This window comes from Plectropomus leopardus, chromosome 4 (assembly GCF_026936395.1).
Source record: "Plectropomus leopardus strain MGB_pleo_1.0 chromosome 4, ASM2693639v1, whole genome shotgun sequence".
In the NCBI taxonomy this organism is placed as follows: Eukaryota; Metazoa; Chordata; class Actinopteri; order Perciformes; family Serranidae; genus Plectropomus; species Plectropomus leopardus.
The window spans coordinates 19,006,259-19,018,619 of NC_142179.1; the positions used below are offsets into that span (position 1 = coordinate 19,006,259).

Genomic DNA, 12,361 nt, shown 5'->3' on the forward strand with positions numbered 1-12,361 from the left:
GATTTCCTGTTAAAAAAGATTACAGCACTTCTCTTACCGTGCCCAGGTTACTCAGCATGGCCAGTCCACATTTGGAGAGGGTGATGTTGAGCTGGTCTTCACTGCTGATTACAATGACTGTCTTATAGTCCGGGACATTGTAATCCACTTCATCTGACAAAGCTGTGTACTTCACTGGCTTCTTCTTCATCTGGTTATGGGAGAGTGAAATGTTAGAAACACTGTGTACATCTGTGTATGCATGTGCTATTACAGAGGGTAAGTATGTGTGCGTTTGTGTTTTTGTATATCAGTACCTTTAGTTCCAGTCTCCATGATCTGAAACCGTCTCTTGTCTCATCTTCTAAGGGCTCAAGCAGCGGTTCCCAGACTCCCATCATCTCGTTGTAATAGTGAACCTAAAGGCAAAACACAAGAATAGTTTGCCTTTACAGCCATATGAGTTCTGGCCATTAAAAGCTGGCATATGTTTGAAATATTGTGGTAGATTACCATCAGTAAATCTATGTAATTAATAAATATACATAATCTTAAAGGATACTGTGCAACATATATGTATCAACCAAACAATATCAAAAACACAGAAAACCACTGAAAAAGTCAAACAGTTCTAGGGCTATTTCAAAGTGAATAATTAATGTTTAGAATTAGGATAAATAAAGTGCTTGTGTGCATTACCTCCAGGTTGAGCTCACTGTGTAAGTTAATAAGTGTGGACCAGTTTTTGACATCTCCATGGAAGGACGACTTGGCCAAAAGCATCGGGACAGTCCGATGTCCCACTCCAGCCTCCAGAGTCAGACAGATTGATTTGATGGTCACCTGCAAGGATGGATAGCCAATGAAATCATATAACCTCTTCTTGTGCATCATACATTTATTCTGTGTAAAGAATAAAATACCACTGAAGAACAGATCATGAATATGTGGTATGAAATTGACCAATGTTAATTTAAAAACCTTGCAAAAACCCTAATAATTGATTATATTATGGCAAAACCAAAAGAATTATCAGCTAAGCAGCAATGCAGCGAAATACCTGCAATGACTCCCCCTGTGGTATCAGTGGGGCCAGTGACTGCGTGTCGTCATCACCCTCCTCTTCTAAGAACCACAGTTTGAGCTCCTTCCAGCTACGTTTCTCCCACAGGTCCACAGGAACAGGACTTTCCAGCTCCTCCGGGGTCTCCGCTGTGGGAGTCAGTGCAGACTGGATGGTGATCACTGTGTTGATGATGATTGGAGATACCTAGGAAGCAGATAGCAGAATCAAACAACTGATTTATTAGTTTCTTGGTTAAGGCTACATTTCAACCTCTAATAATACATATATCTTTGCCTCAACATTTGCTTTCACTTCATGCCACAACTTCCATTGATGATAACTGATAACAACCTGTATAAGCAAAGGTGATATGTGTTACCCAGCTTTATACTTCTCATAAAACAGTACTAACCAGTGAGGCATTTGAAATGCTACCGCCAAACCCCTAATCCAAATGATTTTTGCACAAATACATTTTGAACTTTATGCTGAACTGTCAACTTTGTCAAATACGCTGTGCTCAACTTTACCACAACATAGACTGTATGAATTGTTGTTGCTGCAGTAGAGGCAGTCGCAGCAAATTGAAGAATGCTTGTAGTGACTGGCTGCAATACACTGCATATACATAAACATAATAATAATAATAAAATAACTACCTTAAGTGTGAGAGCATTGATGGAGACCTCCATCGCCTGAGGGGAGGACAGGGTCTGAGTACTCTGAAAAAACACCTGACACGGCTGCAGCACTGTGGTCACATTGTTTTTCCTCTTCTCTCTCAAGAAGGGACACGCCACTACCTACAAGAAGAAGTATAATCAAAATACACATTTTTTTGGCTGTTTTTGCATGCAAGACAGCTTTTTCAATTATTTTAATATAAATCTACTTTGTCAGCTTTACATTACAATGGCAATACAAACCTTGAGGTCCTTGATAACGGCGGTCATCTGTGATCCCTCTGCACTACTTTTCATCACTAGTTCACACTGCGTGGTCATCACCAGGGCTGGGGCATCAGCACGCGTCAGGTCAGCCACAAATACAATCTCCGGGTTACACACCAGAACATTCATCTCTGTTTTTGACACCACGGCTGGAGCTACAGCTGACAGCAGCAGAGAGTATCAGAGGAAAACATCAGTTGAGGTTGTCAGATTAAACAAATTCTTCCTCAACTCAACTCACAATAATAAATTGCAGTTATAAGCAGAGTATATGAACCATTATGTTGTCACAAACATGAAAAAAAAAGTCAAAAACAAAGTCAAAATTTCTTTCATATGTTCTCCACTTGGCTGTGTTTGTTTGAGAAAACTTGCAGATTATTTTGTAAAATCACTTTCAACCTAAACTAAAACTGACATGGTTAACTCACTGGACTCTTTAGATGTGACAGAGGAGTTCATATTCTTTTTCTCTCCTGCTCCAGAACTGCTCCTGGGTTGTGGTGCTTGAGAAAACCCCTGCTGGGTGGCCTTGAGAAAGATGTCTGCCACTGTGAGAAGGAACTCCATGCTGGCACACAGGTACACATCCTGCACCACTGTGTCCAAAGTGGTGCCTTCACGGCCCTGACGGTAGTTGACTTCCACCATCATGTTCTCTTCTGCCCCAGGACGCATTGCAATCATCCTGGAGAAGAGGTAAGTTAACAGGGTTAAAGATATCAGACGGATTTGGATGAGAGTTTAAATGTCACAGATGGTCAGAAACAAAGATGGACATTAAAGAGGGGCTGAGTGAGTTAATGAATAGTTGGTGTGTAGAATTTTAATTAATTGTTTTCTTGTCAGCTTGGGGTTTGGGCATTTTTCATGGTTTATTGGGCAAAAGTATAAAAGTAGATATCTTTTTCTAGATTTGAATGAATATGTGTACAAGTGTAAAACAAGGCATGTATTTACATGTACATGTGTGTGCGTGTGTGTGTGTCACCAGTACCTTGGGGTGACCATCTTGATTCTGGGTCTCTTGTCATCTAGAAGGCAAGCAGCCAGCTGGACTGAGGCCTTCATGGAGCTGTCCGAGTACATGTGGACGGAGGTGGAGATGGTGCCCAGAGAAAACTCTGCCAACTTCAGCTGCTCGTCATGTGAATCCAACAGCTGTATCTACATGGTGACATATACACTGTGTTAGCTTTCCAAGTTTCACAAAATAAGGACAGACAAGCCTCATGTTCATGCCTCACTTGTGACTGGTTTACTGTCTGTGTGTGTGTGTGTGTATGCATTACCTCATTCCCATTTGGGCTGTACAGGACCAGCGTCATTGAGTCAAACTTGAAGTCTAATTTGAGAGTGTTCTTCAACTTGCTGCTTTTGTGGGGCTCCACAACAGCTGCTATCACTACTGTGTTACCTACAAGGTTATCAAACCACAAACCAAATGTTAGAAAGGTTCAGCCGTTTTTGGTTACATGGTTTGAAATATTACAGAAAACACATTTTGAGATTACATAAACTTTGTTGGATTTTCATGGTCCTGGAAACCTTAACCTGTGAAACTCTAAGCTAAAATGGTCCATTTTTATTTGGCGGACTGATACAAACATACTCATGGTATATGGACTGCACTTTTATAGTGCTTTTCTAGTCTTGTGACCACTCATAGCGCTTTTCACACTATATGTCACATTCACACACATATTCACACACTGGTGGCAGAGGCTACAATACATGGTGCCATCGTCTATTCAGAGACACACACACACACACACACACACACACACACACACACACACACACACACACACACACACACACACACACACACACACACACACACACACACTGATGGAATAAATTGGAGTTCAGTATCTTGCACAAGGGTACTTGTTGACTGGAAGAGCCGGGGATCGAAACCGCCAATCTTTCAATTATAGAACAATCAGCTCCACTTTTCATACATGAGCTAAAAAAACACATAACCACAATGTCTTACTGCTGGCTGGTCCAGTGGTTCCAGAGCCCTGGGACTCTTTGTTGGACACAGAGTCAGAGGAGTGGTCAGTGATGGGTGGAGGAGCTGGAGGTGGAACAGCATCAGACTTCTCTGACAAGTTCTCACTCAGAGTCCTCAGGACAACTGTCATGTCGTCCTGGCTGAGAATTAGCTGTTGGGAACAGATTGAGGATTTGATAATGATATACTTGGGAAAAAGGTTTTTTTATTTACATTTGCTCCTAAGCCTCTATCTAATCTTAAAATCAGATAATAGAACAGACAAAAAGGCACTATAACTAATAAAATCATAATATATCCTCATCTGTAGGCCTCTTAATTATTAATCCAACTGATAAACTAATCAGCAATAACACTTCAAACAAAACAAAAAAGAGATTAGATTACATAAAATGCATAAATAAATATATACATAGTCTATAAAAACCTCTTAATTTGCTGTTTATCATTCATTGCTTCTCATGCTACCTAACAGCACTACTCACACTCAAGGGTTTCAGATGAGCAGTGATCTCAATGTCTGGTATGCTGTGGTACCAGTTGGATGAAAGATTTCTCTGGATTTCCAAATCCAGACTGACCGGCATCAACAGCTGGGTCTCTCCCTTAAAACCCTCATCTATGTATGTGGTCCTGACAATGGAAAGAACATGTGGTTATTGTAATTCTATCAATCAATTAAAAATTATCTGCTTTGCAAAAAAATCTTCTTTCAGAAAGTACACTTTTTATCACAGTTTCATAAGATGGCTGGTCTCTTACCTGTACATCTTGAGGTCAGTCAGTCTCACAGTCATTATATCCACAACAGGCGGGATCTTAGCATCACTTTTAAAGGGCTGCTTGGCGAAGCGGTTCTTGACAGACAGCAGACCAAGGTCAGCTACAATCACATTGGAGGAAGAGGAGGACTGGGGCAGGAAGATGACGGGTGCGTTGAAGTGGACGTTCAGAGCAATCCGAGTGCTCCGCTCAGCCAGCTCCTTCACACCTGACGCTGCCTTCTCTGCAGCTTGGACTGTCACCTCAGCCAGGGCCTCTTTAGCCTCCTGGAAGTTATTGATGAAGGCCTGGAAGAAGAAAAAACGGAGACCACAGAATGCAATAGAGAAATTAAAAAGGAGTTTGGGGTTGAAATTCAGAAAAAAAAAATGGTACAAGGAACATTAACATATATGCATCATTAGGTTTACGTGAGTTAGTGAGTACTTCATATCAAATTATGTTTTATGGCATTCTTCAAAATTTAGAGTTCTCATTTCATCATTATCTTATTAAGGAAATGACTTACATACTAATTAAATACCTGTCCTGCATATGCGGAGCTCTACCACCATTATTTTTCACAAATGGGACATGACCAAGTGTTTAAAGTCCTGAATTGTGACAGTGATATGTGATTCTTACCAGTATGGAGGAGACAAACTTGTTGAGGAAGATGACCTGGATGCATCCCACAGTCAGCGTGACAGCAGTGTCAACTTTAGACATGTCCAGATAGGCGTCTCCTTCTGTTGCATCTGTATAGTTTACCATGCGGAAGTCAAACACCTCTTTATCTGCTATAGACACAGCCTAAGAAATGAATGAGACACAAGAAAGCAGGATTAGGGAACTATAGGGAAACAAAAATTGGAATCATCAGTAAGCTGCTTTTCTTATTCAAAGTGACTTTTGCTTTGTCTGAATGCCAGAAACACAAGTGGTCAAAACCAAAGAAATGGATAAAATACAAATATATACTTACAAAAACAAATATGATTAGTATGGAATGAAAAGACAATTTAAAAGTACATTAACTGTATTGCTACAAGCAAGATCAGCATTGAGTCCTTTTTGGAGTAAGGTCACGTGTTGATTGTACCTTCTTGTACAAAGCATCTTTGTCACAGTCAAGGATCACAATGTTCTTCAGGTTGGCCAGAACCTCCATCTCCCTTTTTCTCATCAGAACCTCAGAAACCAGACCTGGATGTTTGAGAAAGTGAGAGAGTGAGAAAGTATTTCCTTTTGCATTTCCCACTTGATGGCATACTTGCATGAAATGCATGGAAGAACAAATCAGAAAGTTTGCATCATAAGACAAATAAAGGTAAAAGGCTTGCTGTCGCTTTAAGTGGGACAACATTATTACTGATGAAACATCAACAGAAGCGATATCCACAAAACTGCAATAGTGAGGGACTGAATTTAATACCTCCTGGAACACGGAGGGGATGACATGATGCTTTCATACCTTCAATACTAATCTCTGAGATCCTGGCTTTCTCTCCTCGAATGAAAACCTTCAGACAGCGGAGATCAGCTCTGATGTGCAGATTCACCATACCTGCATACTTTGAACTCTTCGTACCTGTGAAAAAAGGGTGATGAGAAAGAAAAGATGAGTAATCAAAGAACACCACAATCCAAGAGCAAATTCCACCATGTGTAACCACACACACGCATGTATATACATGTCCAAAAACACACACAAACTCTCAAACACTTGACCGCTATAGCAATTCCAGCCTCATTGATAGTAAGTTGCAGTTGCTTTTGGGTAGATCAGGTTCCTTTATTTGTACCTGTAGGTAGATTTAGTACAGCTTTGATACAGCTTTGTGTAGTAATGATTGCATGAATTTTTGTGGACCAATGAACTGATGTACCAAAAGTAAGAGATACAGAGCTGCAGGTCACAGCTAAAAATGTTACACTCTTCTTAGGCATTACGCTATTCTAAACTTCCAGACTAATAAATGCGGCATGAATGCAAACACAAAAACTACACACACGTATAGATACTTGACCTCCATACCAAATTTCAGCCTCCTAGGACAAAAACTGTAGCACCTGAAGGGTGAGGGAATTTTTGTGGACCAACCAACAGAGCGAGCTGTCACAACTAAAACTGATGGCTTTGAAATGTGAAATTAAATGACACTCTGCGCGGGTTTATTCCTCAATTACTTTTTTTCCTGGTTAGACTAGTTTCCTCCTTCTTCTCTCCCTCCTTCTCCGCCTCTGCCTCTGCCTCATCTTCCTCCGGGATGGTGGGGAGCTCCTCCTGCCCACCCTCCTTCTTAGTGGATGGAGGAAGGAGGTTGGTGAGGAAGTTCATGGTGTTGAGTAGAGCTTCAGTATGGAGATGGACATCCAGGGATGAGAAGGTCACCTGATTGATAATGCAAAGTCAAAATGTTAAAATATCAGTAGAGAAGAACAAAAAAATGTTTTTTTCTGCATTAATTATCATTGTTTTTATTCCTATAATTGACTTTCATTATACCGTCAAGAACAGATGTGTTTAAATATGTTCTCTAAAAGATATTCTAGAAATGAATATTTGATAATGAAACTTGCATAAACATACTATAAATGTATTCCAATTCAGTGCAAAAGAAGAAGCATTTGTACAGTAATTACTTCTTAATAAACATTTCACTCACCTTGATGAGCTGCTCTGTATTGTTGTGTTGAGACTTGAACTCAGGGCCATTCTTGTCAGCCTTGAAAAGACACACAATCATCCATGAGAAAGCCTTTTACAGCTATTTAGGAAATTGTCATTCAGGATACTGACAGTCTGTGAAACGACTATTGAACAAATGGATCTGAAAGGGTTCTGTTATAACTTATAATCCCACGTACTTTAATATACTCCAGGGTGAGCAGGTCAACCTCTGTGTTGTCTAGAGTGGTGATCAGCTGAACCTGCTTGTCATCAGAATCTATAGAAGGAAGAAATAAGACATGACAAATAAAAATTCACCTGACATTTATTCAGAAATGCTTATTATAATTATTACATCCCCAAATGTTAACCAAAATTTGAGTTACACATAATGTCTCCTGAACTGTCTGAGGTGAGAAAAAGTCCTGCAAGCATCTACTGACCCATGTATTCAGGACACTTGAGGCAGATCTCTCGTAGGTAAGTGTTGGATGTCATGTCAAAGGTGCGTAGTTTCAGTTCAGTGCCCAGACCCTCTATGTCTAGGTGGAGCACTGTGATCTCCTGATCCCCAGACAGACGACATAACTGAACAGAAAACTAGAGGGACAGAGGACACAGGGGACACAGGGGGAGACAACATGTAAAGAATTTCACAAAAGTAATTGTAAAGATAATGAGAGAATTTAAAGAGCGTCACAAACTATGTTTGTCATTTCATGCAACAAGGCCTCTATGTACCTCACTGATTTCAAATGTCATGATGAAGTCAAGCATGTTCTTCTGAGATTCTGAACTTTTCCTTTTGTTTAAATCTGCATAGCGCAGCGGCATGGGATTATCTGGGAAGAATGGTTTATCACTGATGGGAGAACTGGGCGCATCGTAGAACAGATCTTCCTCTGACCCTGAATGAGACAAAAACAGAAATACACACAATGACCCACCTTACATTACAGGTAAACACACACACGAACACATGCACGCACGCACGCACACGCACGCACACGCACGCACACACACACACACACACACACACACACACACACACACACACACACACACACACACACACACGCAGTGTATGTAACGCAATGTATATAGCGCAATGATTACACATATATGGCTGTGTAAGTGGTGCAGAGCGAAAACGACATGGCTATAGAACCATAGATTGTTAAAAAATCATGGAGGTAGCCACAGTGACGTCCCGCACTGGATTGTGGACTCCTATTTTAAACAGTTTGGAAATTTGGCTGTCACCATCTTTGACTTTTGGAGCCAGATGTGACCGAAGGTGACCATATTTGCACGAATTTAAAAGTGAGAGTTATATAAAATTCACACCCCTACAGTTGTCATGAAGAGGGGAAATAGCTATAGAAGCCAAAACTTTCTTTTGTACCAGGTTGTAAATATGTTTATTTCTGCTGCTGCTGTGAAGTTGGGCATTTGAACATCAGGGTCTGTGGGGATTGACTTGCTTTTGGAGCCAGCCGCAAGTGGCCATTTGAGGACCTGCAGGTGTTGGCTTCATTTTTCAGCTGGGAGGTTGCCGCTTGAATAGAACATCCAGTGTATCTTACCCAGTGAGGTGATGCTAATGGTCTCACATGATTCGAAAATGATGGAGGAGCGCTGGTCAGCTAAGTTTGGAGGTCGTCTGGGAGTGAGCTTAGGGGTGAACGACTGCTTTGGCTGAGGAGGAAATAACACCAAATCGTGAAAAAAAGCAAGCATAAAAATGTATAAAAACACTGATTTACTAAAACCTTTGTTATTGTTAAAATACACTGTATTCATCAATTGATGTTCATCTTATTTCATTATTTCACCAGGCTCTAGTTCCAAATAAAAACAACAAAAACATTTAAGTTAAGTAAACTGTAGAAAAACTTTAAAAATAAAAAATTGTTCTCTTGCTGAATTTTGCCCCAAAAAACATTTTGTTATTTCCTCTGGGTAATTTATCTGATCCACACAAAATGTGAAGACAACCATTTAGGGAGCATCCTGCTGTTCTCACCTTTGGAGTGGAGGATGTAGCATTGCTGGATGGGGCAGGTCTGCTCTCAGGTAGTGGGATACTTTCTACTAGCTCCAAAACGTTACGAAGTTTCACATCAGAAATACGAAGAGACAGCAGAGGGAGCTCTCCAAACATCTTATACCTGAAACACAAATGCAAACATGGAAACACAGAGATACACACACAAATATATGACCTGTAACTTCAGTGTGTCTAGCGTCTCTAATCCTTACAATGTGGGAAACAAAATAATTAGGTATATGAAAAAAAACCAACAAACTTACTTTGCCATTCGGGAGTCTTTGACGACCATCGCTCTGCTGAAAACTACTTTTAGATCCACTGGCTCTAGAATGTGCAGCGGTGACTGTTTCTGCTTACGGGCCTTTTTCCAGTCACCATCTATCACACACAGAAAACGTTTTACATATCTTTTTATACACTTACACACACAAAAACAAACATAAAATCTGCTTTTGTCGGAGCAACTAATTTCCATTTTCTCATCTACAGTATGTATGATCTCTCAACACCAAACTTTTCAAAGCTTTGAGACCTGATAAAATTTTGACACCTTTGTTTAATTTTCTTGACCGAGACAAAGTACAGCCATCAGGGCTACAAAAGTTAACCACTTACTACAGTGAAAAAAGTTTTCTCTGTTTAAATCGTGTTATATTATGAAAAATAACAACAATATGTAAAAAGCCTGAACTTTCTGACTTTCAAACAGTAGCTTGAATAAACTCTTGTGTGATCTCTTAGTTTCTACAGAGACCCAGAGAAGAACCACTGAAATGTTACAGATGAATGCTCTTGTGTGTGTACCTGGTTTGCTATAGAGGAACTGCAGGCTGCTAAGCTGTACATCAAAGCTGTCGTACGCTCTGGAAATGATGTCTTCGATGTTGCTGGAGCCCACTGATAGCTGAGGCAGATGCTTCCTGCTTTGACTTGACATCTGAAGAGACACATTAAGAGACACATGTTTTAAAACCTTTAAATTAATCCTCTGGAAAATATTTTTAAAGGCTCATTTTCTTGTTTCACTTTTCAGTGTATCTTCAGGGAAACAACAATTATCATTTTTTTGTACTCCACGGATAAAAGTAGCACAAATTAAGGATTTCAAGCCCACTGTCAAGCTCTGCACTTTCTTTTTTTTGCTATTTACTTTTTATTAACTTTTCTTTTAAAGAGCACAGATAAACAAAATGTTACAAATGAGCTGACCAGACACTAAACACAAACTCAAAAGAAAGCAAATTAATAAAAAGGAAAGAAAAAAGAGGGTGAAAATTAACAACTAAGGGAGAATGTGTGTGTGTGTGTGTGTGTGTGTGTGTGTGTAATTACTTAAATATGCATACTCACACACATGCATACCTATATGTATGTACATACACCTAAATACACACACCTACACATGTGCATAGCCCCATACGTACACATTCATGCTAACCTTTAATGATTCTGCATTTTATAAAAAAGAATATTTTTTTTAAATTGGGACATATGCCTGTAATGGCAGTATATTGCTGCTATACAAAATCAGGCATTATCACACATTTTTACCATTTTCCATCAATGATGTCCCTTTGAGTTCTTCATTTAAAATGCAATTCTCTCTATTGCGTATATACTGTAAGCCATTTTCTGGTCAAAGCCCTTTTGCATGCCAAGTTTTGTACTTTCTGACCTGGAAATGTCCAAGATCCAAAAGCATGATGTTCTGAGTGCCGTTGTAAAAGCCAGTCTGAGGAATGATGACATAGGAGGCCATCAAGTTCACCTTCAGGTCGAGAACTTTCTGCGTTTCGATCACATACATCAGACCTAAAAAAACCACAAAGAACATGTCATTAACTTAGCAAATGTAGCCAGAACAAACACATCCGCTTTGATGACGGTCTTTCCAAAGCTCATCCCTTACTTGCATATATTATTAATATCATAGAGCCTTGTTGAATGTACCTAAATGAGCTAAAGTGAATCCTATCATGGAAAGAAAAAAAGACGCTTGAAACTTCAGCAAACAATCTCAGGAAACAATCAGTCTGAAAAAAAATAAACATTGACTTGGCAGCTAAGACATGCAGGCAGTGTGTAAGCACATGAAAATATGTCCCTGTAAACACAGGAACTGAGGAATGGAAACATTTGCTTATCTGTGATTTGAGATGAGGTTTGGAATCAACCTCTGACCTACTGTAAATGTTTGTACATGTAAGTGCGACTGACCGGTAGCAGTGCGGTCTCTGAACTGCTCCAGTTTCATGAGGGTAGCGTTGGTGAGCTCATCCAGCTGCAGGTCGTCAGGAGGCATGAAGAAGGCTGACATGCTGTTCACTGTGATCTGCACAGACACACAAACAAAGAATACTTTTGATACGTGCTGATTTCATGTTTTGTTCACGCTCATACATGCACAATGACAAATAGCACTCACAGCATCATAAATGATTTCCAAGGGTTGTGATTCCACATGTAGTCGTTGGTTGGCGCTCTCGTCCAGCGGGTTGGTCTCAAACAGGATGCAGAGCAGCGGGGTCCCTGCTCCTGTGGCTGCCTTCCTTGATGACAGGAGGGTCGGAGCAGGCCGGTTACTGGCCAGGCCAGTGACTTCAAACAAGCTAAGCTGGGCTGTGAGTCTGAAAAAAAAGAAAAGGAAACTAAATGTCAGTGCCACCCATGCCATGTTCCAGGATTTTCAGGGTTTCCTTTGCAATATATACTGATTGCCCTGTCCTGGAAGTTTTTAATGCCCAAGAGAAATGGGAGAAATTCTATTCAAATATTACCCTTGTTTATTTAGCTTAAACAATTATGATAGCTTTATTCAATTCATTCAGTTGATAGTACCATAACATCATGTAAACAA

At 40.1% G+C, this 12,361-nt stretch overlaps 1 protein-coding gene across 4 annotated transcripts in view; it reads right to left on the bottom strand.

The window, feature by feature from the left end:
• vps13a (vacuolar protein sorting 13 homolog A) overlaps window positions 1-12,361 on the bottom strand; it is a 42,828-nt gene that overhangs the window by 21,984 nt on the left and 8,483 nt on the right. For all 4 annotated transcript variants that reach the window (XM_042489053.2, XM_042489052.2, XM_042489054.2 and 1 more), the window contains exons 18-44: window positions 11,930-12,131; window positions 11,722-11,836; window positions 11,180-11,316; window positions 10,309-10,441; window positions 9,765-9,882; window positions 9,478-9,622; window positions 9,038-9,149; window positions 8,193-8,359; window positions 7,895-8,051; window positions 7,649-7,728; window positions 7,447-7,506; window positions 6,968-7,172; window positions 6,252-6,368; window positions 5,880-5,983; window positions 5,423-5,590; window positions 4,778-5,085; window positions 4,501-4,648; window positions 3,995-4,166; window positions 3,288-3,412; window positions 2,993-3,162; window positions 2,427-2,683; window positions 1,972-2,156; window positions 1,705-1,848; window positions 1,040-1,249; window positions 679-822; window positions 297-398; window positions 38-190 (exon numbers count right to left, since the gene is read on the bottom strand). In XM_042489053.2, coding sequence (XP_042344987.2) covers window positions 38-190; window positions 297-398; window positions 679-822; window positions 1,040-1,249; window positions 1,705-1,848; window positions 1,972-2,156; window positions 2,427-2,683; window positions 2,993-3,162; window positions 3,288-3,412; window positions 3,995-4,166; window positions 4,501-4,648; window positions 4,778-5,085; window positions 5,423-5,590; window positions 5,880-5,983; window positions 6,252-6,368; window positions 6,968-7,172; window positions 7,447-7,506; window positions 7,649-7,728; window positions 7,895-8,051; window positions 8,193-8,359; window positions 9,038-9,149; window positions 9,478-9,622; window positions 9,765-9,882; window positions 10,309-10,441; window positions 11,180-11,316; window positions 11,722-11,836; window positions 11,930-12,131 — 4,138 coding nt within the window. The remainder of the gene's footprint in view (window positions 1-37; window positions 191-296; window positions 399-678; window positions 823-1,039; window positions 1,250-1,704; window positions 1,849-1,971; window positions 2,157-2,426; window positions 2,684-2,992; window positions 3,163-3,287; window positions 3,413-3,994; window positions 4,167-4,500; window positions 4,649-4,777; window positions 5,086-5,422; window positions 5,591-5,879; window positions 5,984-6,251; window positions 6,369-6,967; window positions 7,173-7,446; window positions 7,507-7,648; window positions 7,729-7,894; window positions 8,052-8,192; window positions 8,360-9,037; window positions 9,150-9,477; window positions 9,623-9,764; window positions 9,883-10,308; window positions 10,442-11,179; window positions 11,317-11,721; window positions 11,837-11,929; window positions 12,132-12,361) is intronic.